This window comes from Stegostoma tigrinum, chromosome 32 (genome assembly GCF_030684315.1).
Source record: "Stegostoma tigrinum isolate sSteTig4 chromosome 32, sSteTig4.hap1, whole genome shotgun sequence".
NCBI classification, from domain to species: domain Eukaryota; kingdom Metazoa; phylum Chordata; class Chondrichthyes; order Orectolobiformes; family Stegostomatidae; genus Stegostoma; species Stegostoma tigrinum.
In genome coordinates this window covers 6,971,012-6,983,992 of record NC_081385.1, presented here as the reverse complement: position 1 = coordinate 6,983,992, position 12,981 = coordinate 6,971,012, and the positions used below count along the sequence as shown (strand labels likewise).

General features: G+C 41.4%; 1 protein-coding gene across 9 annotated transcripts in view; it reads right to left on the bottom strand.

The window, feature by feature from the left end:
• Positions 1 to 12,981, bottom strand: part of usp28 (ubiquitin specific peptidase 28) — an 88,454-nt gene that overhangs the window by 46,557 nt on the left and 28,916 nt on the right. For 8 of the 9 annotated variants that reach the window (XR_007250523.2, XM_048561994.2, XM_059639079.1 and 5 more), the window contains 3 exons: positions 9,357 to 9,489; positions 8,575 to 8,698; positions 5,716 to 5,878 (listed from right to left, as the gene is read on the bottom strand). Coding sequence is in view for 8 of the 9 variants with exons in the window: in XM_048561994.2 (XP_048417951.1) it covers positions 5,716 to 5,878; positions 8,575 to 8,698; positions 9,357 to 9,489 (420 nt within the window). In the remaining variant the exon portion in view is untranslated. Of the gene's footprint in view, positions 1 to 5,715; positions 5,879 to 8,574; positions 8,699 to 9,356; positions 9,490 to 12,981 lie in introns of those variants that run through there. The other variant, XM_048561993.2, reaches the window with a different exon arrangement.

Below are 12,981 nucleotides of genomic sequence, written 5' to 3'. Positions count from 1 at the left end.
CATAGAACTCAACTGGGTCTGAAACTGTTCTGTGCAAATACTGAACAGCCTCTACTGGAAGTGCTAAACAGAAATGAAAACCTATCACACAGAATTCAACCAGACTCACTCCACAGCTTTCAGGCATATCACCATCCTGTCGGCTAATCATGGAATGACTTCCACCATATATTCACTGCACAAAATTTCAATAGTTTCCACAAAATAAAAATGACATTTGGCAGCACTACAATCACAGTCTTCTGAAGTCTTGAGAGTGCTGAAGTAAAGAAAAATACATTAATCTCACTGCGGCTTATGATTTCCAAGTATTATGACATACAAATACAAATACACAAACAATATTTCTACATACACCTTCCAAGCAGTGCTAACATGTATTAGAAATGCTTATACCTTTTGCTGATGTATTGATAAATATGAAAAATACCAAGGTCTACCTAATTTATCTTCGGTCAATCTGATGCTAAAATCATAAACTAACCACAGCACAACCAGTGCCCAACGCATGAGCAGAACTCTCCATCTCCTTTTTGGAGTAGTACCACAAGATCCTTTATGTCCACTTGTGAGGGCAGACGGGATCTGGATTCACTCTCTCATCTGAAATACCACACTGAACTATTAGACTAGATTGTGTCCTCAAAGCACTACAATGGGGCTTGAACTCACAATCTTGTGTCTCTCAGTGCGAAAAATACCCATTAAGCTACAGGTGACACCAGAGTGGAGTAATGGTGGCAGATTCAAGGGCCTGACAGGGCCACAGCTGGAAGAAAGCAATGGTTAATGCAGCAGCAAATATGGGCCAATGCTGAATTGTCAACAAAAAGAGATAACTGTAATCACAAGAGACATTATTTAAACAGTTTCAGTTTTGAAGAAGCAAATATTTTGTGTACTTCTGAAATCACACAGACCAGTAAAATTACAGGTTCAACTGCTAGTTCACTCTGAGCTAGCCAACTTGTGCTGTCTTACCTATAGCAATGCCACAACAGAACTCAGCATCCAAGAGTCTGAATCCTTTTGGTTAATGATCTACTATGGACCCCAGTCCAGTACATTCTGAAAATTCTAATTCTTGTGTTTTAAATCTCTCCATTGCCTCTCCCTATACCTGTGACCTTTGTGAGTTCTCGAAGAACTCTGAGTTCCTCCAGACTTGGACTCTTCCACGCACACTACATTCAGAGTTCAACCACTGTACTGACGTCCTTAGACTCTAAGCTTTGACATCCCTTCCCTAAACCATCTGCCTCCCTCACATATCCTGTAAAGTGCTGCTTAAACCAAAGTAATTAACCATGCCTTTGGTCACCTGTCCCAATAGAGTCAGTTTAGTGCCAAATTGAGTCAGATAATAGCCCCATGGTATATTAATTGGGTGTAATCAATAAGCAGACTGTGAGGATTAATTGAGGTTTCATACGAGCACATGTAAAAAGAATGGTGTCATTGAGTTCAGACATGTATGCTTGCAATGTTTCACTGTGTAAGTAAATATAAAATCAAATGAAGATTGGCTCCAGTACTATCCTCCACCAACTAACTTTCCTGATTAAAGCACTCAAAGTGCTTTGGAAAATTGCCCAATGTTAAAAATGACCTTGAAGCAGGTGTTGCCAGAAAGTTTTATTACTAAATGATAGCCAATATACAGGGAATGCTCATTCCTATGTATGAGATGATAACCAGAATCAATAATGGTTTTGATATTCTCCAATAGTCCAATAAGACACTGATAATTTGACCAGGCTCAATAGTGAAGAACTGACATCTGGGAGAAATGCTATCTGTCCAACTGTACCCGTTCAAGAGAAGGCAAGTTAAGGGAGAAACATCAAGGACGATTAAAAACAGATGACAGACAGAGGTGCAACTAGAAACAGAGCATTACTGGGACTGAGATGTAGGATAATTCCAAACTACAGAGCAAAGTGAGAGGACAGCAGACAAGTATGATGGAAGGGCTAGAGGGAAATAGTAACATTTGATTGACATTCCCACTCTGCAGATCCTCAAGCATGAACCCACTCTTCCTTGTTCAAGAAATGACCTCTTCAAATGCGCAGTTAATTTCTACCAATAAAGGCAGGATTTTGTCACAACAGGACAATAAAGATAGTTCTTCACTAAAGAGGAATAAGTCTGACAAAAATTTGTTTCAAAGATGTGATCCTCATTCTATAATCAGAAAAATTAAACCCTCTTGAAATTTAAACTGCTACAATTTTAAATGGGGATATGGAATTGTGATCATATAGATCTCAGCTGACCCTTTCTCACCTCTTGATTTCTTACTAGGATTACAGCACGAGCTTAAACATTCTGATAAACAACACAAAATAGTGAGTTGGCCTCAGCACATAGCAAGCATCTGACACTAACTTACAAATGATGCTGTGTTAAGTACTCAATGCGAATTGCGTGCTCAATGCCAAGTTAAAACCTGCAAGGTTTGCTCTGGGTGTCTTCAATCCGAAGCCAATCTGGCTGGAACTCAGGGAATGAATCACAACAAGGATTAGATTCCCAGTTTAAAATGTCATTTAACTGATCTCTCTGCTCATTGCACTGCCATCCAGTTAGTAGACTTAAGCAGAAAGTACCACTAAACCCAAAATATGCACTGGCAAATTTAAAAATCTGGCACTTTTGATAAAAGCAGATTCGTAAAAATGTATTAATGCAGAATTGCTTCTAAAGGATTTAGTTAGAGAATCCAGTTAACACTTCACTGTGTCACCATTAGTGGGACTACTGAAGCAAAATACAACATGCTGTCTGGACATGGCAGAAATTTACTAGGCCTAAGAAAGAACTTGGAAAACTGCTGAGAAAAACAGACAGTTTCTCAAAGTCTTTATCTCATGAACAAGGCACGAGGTAATTTGCTCACTGTGAAAACTTGATACTGAAATTCACAATCCTGTGTGTAATGGTTACCCTGATCAGAACACTTCCCACTGTACATCACACAAATTCACAACTTGCACTCAGGCCACATCTTTGTGACTTGAACGGTGTCCAGTTTGCTTGCAGATTACCCTGGAACAGTAAGATGTCTCAGAAATCTGACCAACAGGTGGAGTTAGCAACATTACACTGTAGCAACATGACTGACATTTGCCCCTAACAACATGCCGCTATTCTGCCTTTTACATAGATGAACGTGGGATATGAAATTCAGCACCGGCCTGATGCTAGGTGTATAGGCTGTTCACGCCTTCCCCCACCCACGCTCCCCACCCCTAACACCACCCCGCAACCACCACCACCACCACCAAAGGCTAGGGGATTGGATCAAACAGCACACTCCTTCAGTCATTCACAAAAGACAAGCTACTGATCGTATTAACCACCCCATTGTTGCAAAGTTCAACACATTGCTTTTCTAACATTACAAGTGATTCTGCAATTGGACGGCATTTGCTAAATAATCCTGAATTTCAGATTTTAGGCAGGTTCATAGCAGGACACTTTTATGCCAGCTGTAAGTTATATGTATTGATAAACAGGGGCCTGTTCTTTCCAGACAGAAAGATCATGGACCCACCACACACTATTTCTACGTATCAAAATACGTGACAGCCATGCTCTGGTTCATTCTTCAGGGCAATACCTTGACCAGAGCTTACTTGACGGGTTTACATTTAAACATGACTTGGCAGTTGATGGTCAGTCCAAATGGTGCATTCTCCATTGCAGTGCCTCTACCAGAGTCTACTTGCCAACCAATTAGCACTCTCTTCTTATACGTACAGTTATACAGTCATACACCATAGAAACGGGCCCATCAGCCCACCACGTCCATGCCAATGAACAAACTATGCTTATCCCATTAAACAGCAATCAATCCAAGGCTACTACTTCCTGGCATTTCAAGTGTTTGTCTAGATGCTTCTTAAATGCTGCTAAAGTACCTGCCTCCACCACCCACTCAGGCACCACTTTCCAATTTTTACCAACCTATGGGTGAAATTATTTTTCCTCAGATCCCCTTTAGACCACTCTTGCCTTACTTTAAATTTATGTCCTCTGGTCTTAAACATGTCTGCCATGAGGAAAATATTCTTGCTATCTAACCTATCTATGCCTCTCCTAGTTTTGTATATCTCAATCAGATCCCATGTTTACATGCAGTATAAAAAATCGTAATCCCTTATTTTGTCATTTCCGTGAACTGATAAGTAGGTGATAAAAACTTTCAACAAAACATGTCTATGTTCAGCAAGATGCAATTTCTATGCTACCAAAGAATTTTGAAAATAGTGAGATAAAGGACTGAACACGATGTGGCCCTCTTTCTGGATAAGAAGATTCTCCTGAATTCCTCATTGGGTTTGTTGGAAGAACCCCAAATATTCATGGCTACTAGATTTGCATTTCCTCACAAGAAGAAACGCTTTTTTCAGGTCTATCAATTGAATCCCTACATAATCTTATAGTTATTGAATAAGTCACCCTTCTAAAGCTGCAATAACTGACAATGGGAGTAATACAGATTCTTGCGAAATGTTGAATAAACTTGCTCTCCAATTACGCCAGCCAATCAAGCAAACTCGAGAGAGCCTGGCAATCCATTGCCCATCATTAGGGAAACTGAACTAACCAACACTCAACCAGGTGAGCCAACAGAGAGCACTTCCACCTGTGCATTCTCCCACATCCTCCAGTAACGTTCCTCTTCATAGAATCATACATTCCCTACAGTGCGGGAGCAAGCCATTTGGTCCGTTGAGTCCACACCGACCCTCCAAACAGCATCCTACCCGCCTACCCTATCCACATTTCTCATGGCTAACCATTCTAGCCTACACATCCCTGGCGTGGCCAACCTACCAAATCTTTGGACCCGCATTTCTTGTACTTGAAGTAAGGCAATCCAATGTTAAACTTAATCAAAACCAATTTCTGTGAGCTGCAGAGAAATCTCTTGAAGCTCAGAATGAAAATTTCAAATCATACCCCGAGTTCACAAAACAACACAGAAAACAGAATTAGACAGAAACAATTCTTTTTCTCCAGTCCACTCTGCCTATCTCTCCTATGTAAAATGGTAGAATAGTTGGTAGCACATCTCCTGAGCCACAGGATTTTCCAGTTTGGGTTCCATGCTAGGATTTCAGCAAAGATATCAAAGCTGACACTCCAGCCCAGTACTGAAAGCGCTGTAATGTTTGAGGTTCTGTCTTTTGGATCAGATGTTAAAGCAAGGTTCCATCTGTCCTCTCAGATATATGCACAAAGATCACACGGAAATATAGCGAAGAGCAGTCCTAGTAAGTGTTTTTCCATTAATTAATATCACAAAAACAGACTGCTTGCTCGTTGTCACATTGCTATTTGTCTGATCTTGCTATATGCAAATTGGCTGCCACATTTCCTCAGTCACAACAGAGACTATGCTTCCAAAGTTTTGCTTTGACTGAAATACATAGAATGGTGATATTTCTCAAGGACACTTTGTAAAAGCAAGTCTTTAATTGTCATTTTAATGCTTTTGTAAGTCTTTCTAAATATCTCTTTCTGAAGTTTGGTGTCAAGTCTTATTTAACAATAATATCTACGAAGCGCTTGGCAAGCTTTACTGCATTAAAGGTGCTTTTATAAATTGCTGCCACTATACTGTAAGAGATGAGGAAAGTCAAGAGGCAGAAAGTAATTAATATTCACAAGACTCATGTTCTCCTTATCACTTGCGCTCATTACCTGTATAACTGCACTGAACCAGCAGGTGTTTCCAACATTCTTCAGTCCCACTGGCCACTTATCCTCACGTTTCCGATCATGTGGGTTGGGGGAATCACCCCAAACTTCGCATCTCTTCCTTTTCAACCCAACTTTACTCTCAGTGGCACTTGTTTCACCTATTCTGCAACACACAGACAAACCTCTCACTTTCAAACCAAGAGGCCAAAATATCCAGGAAGATACACAACTAAATCTACAGCAATGTTGGAGAGAGAAAGAAAACATTATGGGTAGTTTTCTTTTTGGATAAGCCAAGGGCGGGAAACCACGGGGTGAATCAACTCCTTTTCTGAGGAGAAATGGAAATAAGGTCAGGTGACTTCTGAAGGAGACAGACTGCAACAAGACCCTGTTCCCATTGAGGATGGATTAGTTATGTCAATTGGCTGGATGGCTTTAATGCGATGCAGAGTGATGCCAAAAGCATGGGTTCAATTCCTGCATTGACTGGTGTTACCATTTAGGACACCCCTTCCCAACCTCTCCTCGCACATGAGGCACAGTCACCCTCAGGTTAAACCACCAGCAATCATCTCTCTCTAATGAGCCGCAGCCATATGGTCTGGGAGGACTACGGTGGCTTTACCCTTTACTCATTGAGGCTAAGACACTCATAGCCTTTTTTTTTAAAATTCACTCATGAATTTGGGCATCACTGGCTAGCCAGCAGTTGTTGCATGCCGCTAGTTGCCCTTGAGAAGGCAGTGGTGGTGAGCTGCCTTCTTGAACCGCTGCAGTACACATGCTATGGGTCAATGCATATTGCTCTTAGGGAGGGATTTCCAGGGTTTTGATCCAGCGACAGTGAAGGAACGGCAATATATTCCCAAGTCATGATGGTGAGTGGCTTGGAGCAAAACTTGCAAGTGTTCCCATGTCTCTGCTGCCCTTGTCCTTCTAAATGGAAGCGGTCTTGAGTTTGAAAGGTGCTGTCTTTTGTAAGTTTCTGCAGCGCAATTTGTAGAAAGTACACTCCACTGCTGCTGAGTGTCAGTGGTGGAAGGAGTGGATTCTTGCGGACCTGGTGCCAATCAAGCAGGTTGCTTTGTCCTGGATGGTGTCAAGTTTCTCAAGTGTTGTGGGAGCTGCACCCATCCAGGCAAGTGGGGAATATTCCATCACACTCCTGACTTGTGCCTTGTAGCTGGTTGACAGGCTTTGAGGAGTCAGGAGGTGAGTTAGTCACTGCAGTATTCCTAACCTCTGACCTGCTCTTGTAGCCACTGTGTTTACGTGACAAGTTCATTTGAGTTTCTGGTCAATGAAAACCCCCAGTGGAGGATTCAGTGATTATAACACCATTGAGTGTCAAGGAGCGGTGGTTAGATTGCCTCTTATTAGTGAACATCATAGTCTGGCATTTGTATGATGCTAATGTTACTTGCCACTTGTCAGCCCAAGCCTGATATTGACCAGAACTTGTCACATTTGAACGGGGACTACTTCAGTTTCTGAGGAGTTTCAAACTTAACGTGATAAAACCAGTCAAGAGGTTCAAAAAAAACAAGGTCAGTGCAACAATGGAGTGAGATTGGGAAAAGGGCAGGGGGAGGGGGAGGAAGAAAAGTGTCTTCTTGAAATTCATTCACGGTGTGCAAGCAGTGTTAATTAGCCAGGCCTGTGTTCACTGTCCATCCTCAATTGCCTTTTAGAAGGTAGTTGCAAGCCACCTTAACAACTGAGTTGGTTTAACCTGGCATTTCTGAGGCCACTTGAGAGTCGATCATACAGTTGTGGGTACGGTGTCACACATAGATCACAGAAATGTTACGGCTTAGAGGCAGCCATTTGGCCCATTGTGGGCACAGTCATTCTCTGAGCATTTTAACTTAACACCAACATGTTGCCTTTTCCGCATAACCCTCTATATTGTTCCCACTTAAATGACAGAACCAGGTTAGGATGACAGCTTTTCCTCCTTAAGTAATATTGATGAAGCTGACAGGCATGCGTAACTCTTGGTAGGTGGCCAGACAAGTAGAAACAGCTGTGAACACTGCTTATAGGATCATAGTGTGTCTCCAAGGCCAGAGGGCATAGGTACGCGTCCAAGGACAGAGGTCATAAGTTTAAGGTGAGGAGCAAGTGGTTTAGAAGAGATTGGAGAAAGAATGTTTCACCGGGAGAACGATAGAAAGTGGACCGAGGGAGTACTATAATGTGCTGCCTCAGATGGTGGTGGAGGCAGGTACTGTCAACATTTAGGAAGCAGCTGGATGAGCATTTAAAATGCCAGGGCATTATAGGCTATGGACCAAGAGCAGGTAAATGGAATTAGTGTGACTTAATGTTTGTCAGCTGGAATAGATATAGCTTCTATGCTATATGCCTCTATGACTATTTGCAAAAGTCGAATAATTTCATGTTTAGAATTGCAGGTGACTTCCCCCCGCCTCCCCCACAAATTGAGAGTCATTTAACTGAATGAATTTAAAGTCCCAGCTGCTCAGATGATTGAACTTAGGTTGTTTGGATCACTATTCCAGTAGTGTAGCCACAACACAACCATTCCTCACACAGAATCAATGTATTAACACTGGGAAATTGTTCCCTCCTCTAGCAGCTCAACTGAACTTTACACACACAAAAAAAAATCAATGGATGGTGAAAAATAAACAGTGAGCCAAGTGCTGCAAACAAACAAACACACACTGCAAAATTCCAGAATCTGAACTGGAACTCTGGCAGTAAGCCAGACTTTCAATCCTCATCCCGGGTTCCCAAACAGCAGTGATTATTGTGGTTTGTACCAACCAAACAAAAATGAAAGATAAAGAGCTTATTCAATGTTCAGATCTAATGTATGGAGTTCTGTACTGGTTAGCATCCTGATTCTCTCCAGCAACTTTGGCTTCTTCCTGTAGCTTCTCGCTTTCTCTCAGGCTCAGAGCAATCGCCTTTTGAAGGTCTGCTTTCTCATCATTCGTGAGGTCAATGACACCTGAAAGAAACAACATTCACCACTGGTGTGGGTTTATAGACCAGAAATGGGCTGACATGAAGCCTTTTGAGTTGGTATTAGGATGGTCTTTATACTTTTTAATCTGCAAGCAGGGAAGGTAAGGATTTTTTTGAGCAGCTTTCTCAATGAAGATGTAGTGCAAACGACACAGGTGGGCTGGGCATGGAAGGTGGAAGCAGTGGACAGTGGGCACATTGTACTGCAATCTCCACGGGTAAAAAATGCCAAATTCCTCTCCCTGATTATCTCCTTCTATCAACACAATGTCAAGCCAGTGGGCAGCATGGTGGCTCAGTGGTTAACGCTGCTATCTCACATCACCAGGGACCCAGGTTTGATTCCAACCTCAGGCGACTGTGTGGAGTTTGCATGCTGTCACTGTGTCTGTGTGGGTTTCCACCGGGTGCTCCGGTTTTCTCCCACAGTTCAAAGATGTGCAAGTTGGGTGGGTTGGCCATGCTATGTTGATCGTATTGTCCAGGGACGTGCAGGTTAGTTGGGTTAGCCATGGGAAATGCAGGGTTACAGGGATAGGGTAGGGGTGGGATGTTCTTCGGAGGATCAGTGTAGATTTGTTGGGGATTCTATTCTATTCTATTCTATAAAGCTAAACCAATATCAGGCGTAAAACACTTACTTCTACGTGTATGATTGGCTGTCGCTCCGTTGGATTCATTGTCTGGCTGATTAGCTACTGCTGCATAACTTGGTTCCCTGGCACTTTCATCAGTGAGGAAGCTCACTGCCTGATTTATGTCCCTGTTGCTGACCTGTAAGAAAGTGGCGATACAATACTCATATTAACACATTATAATAACCACGCAGTGTGCTCAAAGCTATTTTAAAGGACAAATTGGAATTGCTAACTGCCTCTTGGTAAATTAATTCACGGGACCTATTTCTGACTCCAGACCAACAGTTATGTGCTTGATTCTTAACTTCCCTCTGGGCAACTAGAGAGGGAAATAAATGCACGCCTAGCCTCATCCCATGAATGAATACGTACAAGTCACTGATCAAATGAAGCGTACACGTGGAGATAGGAAACAACCTGTCAATGAAACCCAATTTGCTGCTGTCAACCAGACTAAATCCCCCCAAAACATATCCTGAAGATAGCCTACATCTTGACTTTCATCTTCTTTACAGCAAAGTATAAGGTACTGCTTTCCAGTTGCGACTTAACTGATCAAACTACAATGTTTTAAACAATTCTTATTCTTACATTATAATTAAAATACAAATAAAAGAGAGAATTGGTATAACTTGAACTCTGTCAGAAAATTTTACAGAATAATATATTATTTAACAACTAAACAGCAACTGTTCTAGTATAGTAACATCACATAAACCACATTCTTGGCAAAAGGCAAATTCAGTAAAATAAATTGTCTCACGTGTGATATTTCTCCAGTCTGGGAGAAAAGAAAACAATGAGAAAATTCTGCAGAGAAAGATGTGTGGCAGTTTCCACAACCAACTTCAAAACCCAACAATTGAAAGTTAAACTGAAACTCTAGTTCTGTGGGAGCCTGACTCCAACCATTCATGCTGCTTCTACTGTTCCAACTTTTAAAAGAAAACCCCAGGGCTTCACAAACTGTTTGCTCTATTGACTTGGAAGAGACAGCTCAATACCTCGGATACTCCAGGTCAATATGAAGGAAATGCTGTGTCATTCAAGGTGACTCCTTTCCCATGAGGCATAAATCAAAGATCTTGCCTCACATTAAGAATGTATGAAATATTCAAACAACCACCAAGGATTAATTCACTTTGTTTCCTGGTAAACATTTACCTCTTCAGCAATACAACAAACACACTAAATGGTCATTCCTCTCAGTGCTGCTTGAGAGATCAAGCTTTGTGCTAAAATGGCTACCAGGTGTGCTAACAGTGTTGAAATTTCACAACAATTTGTGGTATGATAGTATTCTACAAACAAGGCTATTTCTCCACAGATTCACTTAATAAAATAAGCAGTTGCAGTTTCAGATTTCTGCCAAGAGAAGCAACAAATTAGCTACATAAATGTTGCTCTTCAGAGGGTCGGTGTAGACTCCATGGGCGAAATGGCCTCTTTCTGCACTGTAGGGATTCTCTGATTCTATGAAGGTCATACCCGGACTCAAAACATTAACTCTGTTGCTCTTTCTCCACAGATGCAGCCAGACTGCAGAGTTTCTCCAGCATTCTTTGTATTTGTTTGAGAAAATTTCAGCCTGGAGACCAGCGGTACTACAAAGATCCACTTTTCTTGGATAAATAAAACACAGTTCAGATGCTGAAGCCTGAAAGGAAGAGAGAAAATGCAAGAAAAACTCAACAGCCCTGGCAACATCTGTACAGAGAGGTGCAAAATTTTCATTCATTTTGGACTCGAAACGTTAACTCTGCTTTTCTTTCCAGATGCTGCCAAACCTACTGAGTTTCTCCCGCTCTATCTGTTCTTAATTTTTGCATTTTTAGATCAACCTAAAGTTGCAGACAAGTGGACAAGAAAGGATAAATGTGATTAGAGGGAGTCTAGATCAGATACTTAAATCTCGATCCCTATTCCTTCAGGTTAATTGACACAAGTTTTTTTCATCCACCTTTCAACACTGACTGGCAGCTCAGTGTGACCGTGGTGGAAGTACTCCTAATTTGTATGTTAGGATAGATATATAGGGCTTGGAGAAAATACAATGTAGGCTAACAAGAATCTCCAGGGCTTAAGTTTTGAAGACAAATTATACAAATTAGGCCTGTTTTTTCTAGAATTTGAAGGTTAAGGCATGATGTGATTGAGGTCCTCAAGATATTAACAGAAAACTTCAGGGTAGACAAAGACAAACTATTTCCATTGATGGAAATGTCTAAAAGTAGGTGTTTGGTCTAAAAATCAAGGCCAGACTATTCAAGAGAGATGTTGTGAAGCACTTCTACGCACAAAAGGTTGAAGATGTTTAGAACTCTCTTCCACAAATGACAGTGGATGTTTGATCAGTTATTAATTTTAAATCTGAGGTAGATAAATTTTTGTTAAGTAAAGATATCAAGGGATATTGGTCAAAGGCATGTTTATGGAGTTAGGCCACAGATCAACCATGATCTCTTTGAATGGCAGAACAACATAAGGGATTGAACGGCCTATTGTTGTTCCTATGTCTGTGTGAAATATAACACTATGATCTACATCCACATCAAGACCATGCTAATAGATTAATTACATCATTGAGGTGAAGCATATACACCAATTACTTAGACTTTCTCAAGCATCCCAAAGTGCAACACAAGAGCATATCAAACAAAATATGATACTGAGCCACCTGAAGATGTTAAACATGAGCAAAAGCATGCTCAAAGAATGATGCTTGGTTAACTTGTTGGCAAACTGTTGAGACGAATATTTGAAGAAAGGTTGTTTTCAGTAAAGACCAGAGAGACGTGAACTCATGTGAGATTGTACACTCAGGGATGAGACACTAGCCTCCATGATGTAGAAACTATTTTCATGCAGATTTAAGGTGGTGGCCAAAAGATGCAGGGGAGTGAGAGGAAAGAACTTAATGATCTGGAACTCTTTGCCTCTGTATCTTGTAGGGCAGAGATGATGGACAGTTTCACAAGCAAATTGGATAAACACTCAAGAGGAATAAACATGCAGAGCTACAGGAACTGAATGGAACAACGGAAATGACTAGATTCCTGTACAGGAAGTCTTCATGGATTCAATGGGCCAAATGGCCTCCCTCACTGCCATTATGACTCTATGTGATACAATATGAAGGATAAGCTCAACATCATCAAAAATATTTGCAAAAGGCATTCTGCTCCAATCGGCACAGTGCTTCAGTGACTAGCACTGCTGCTTCACAACACCATAGACTCTAGTTCAGTTCCACCCTCAGGCGACTGTCTGTTTGCACATTCTTCCTGTGTCTGTGTGGGTTTCCTCCGGGTGCACTGATTTCCTCTCACAGTCCAAATAATGTGCAGGCTAGGTGGATTGGCCATGCTAAATTGCCCAGTGTCCAAGGAAATACAGGTTAGGTGGACTAACCATGGGAAATTCAGGGTTACAAGGATATGGAAGGGGTATCGCCTGGGTGGGATGCTCCTCAGGTGTGGTCTCGATGGGCTGAAAGGCTTGCTTCTGTAAGGTAGGAATTGTGTCACTCAATGATTCTATGACTCTCACTCTTGTTACTACTGACCAGGTTTCTCTATAAGAAGTTGTATTGATATTTTAAGTAGGTTGAACAGTATTTTACCATCAA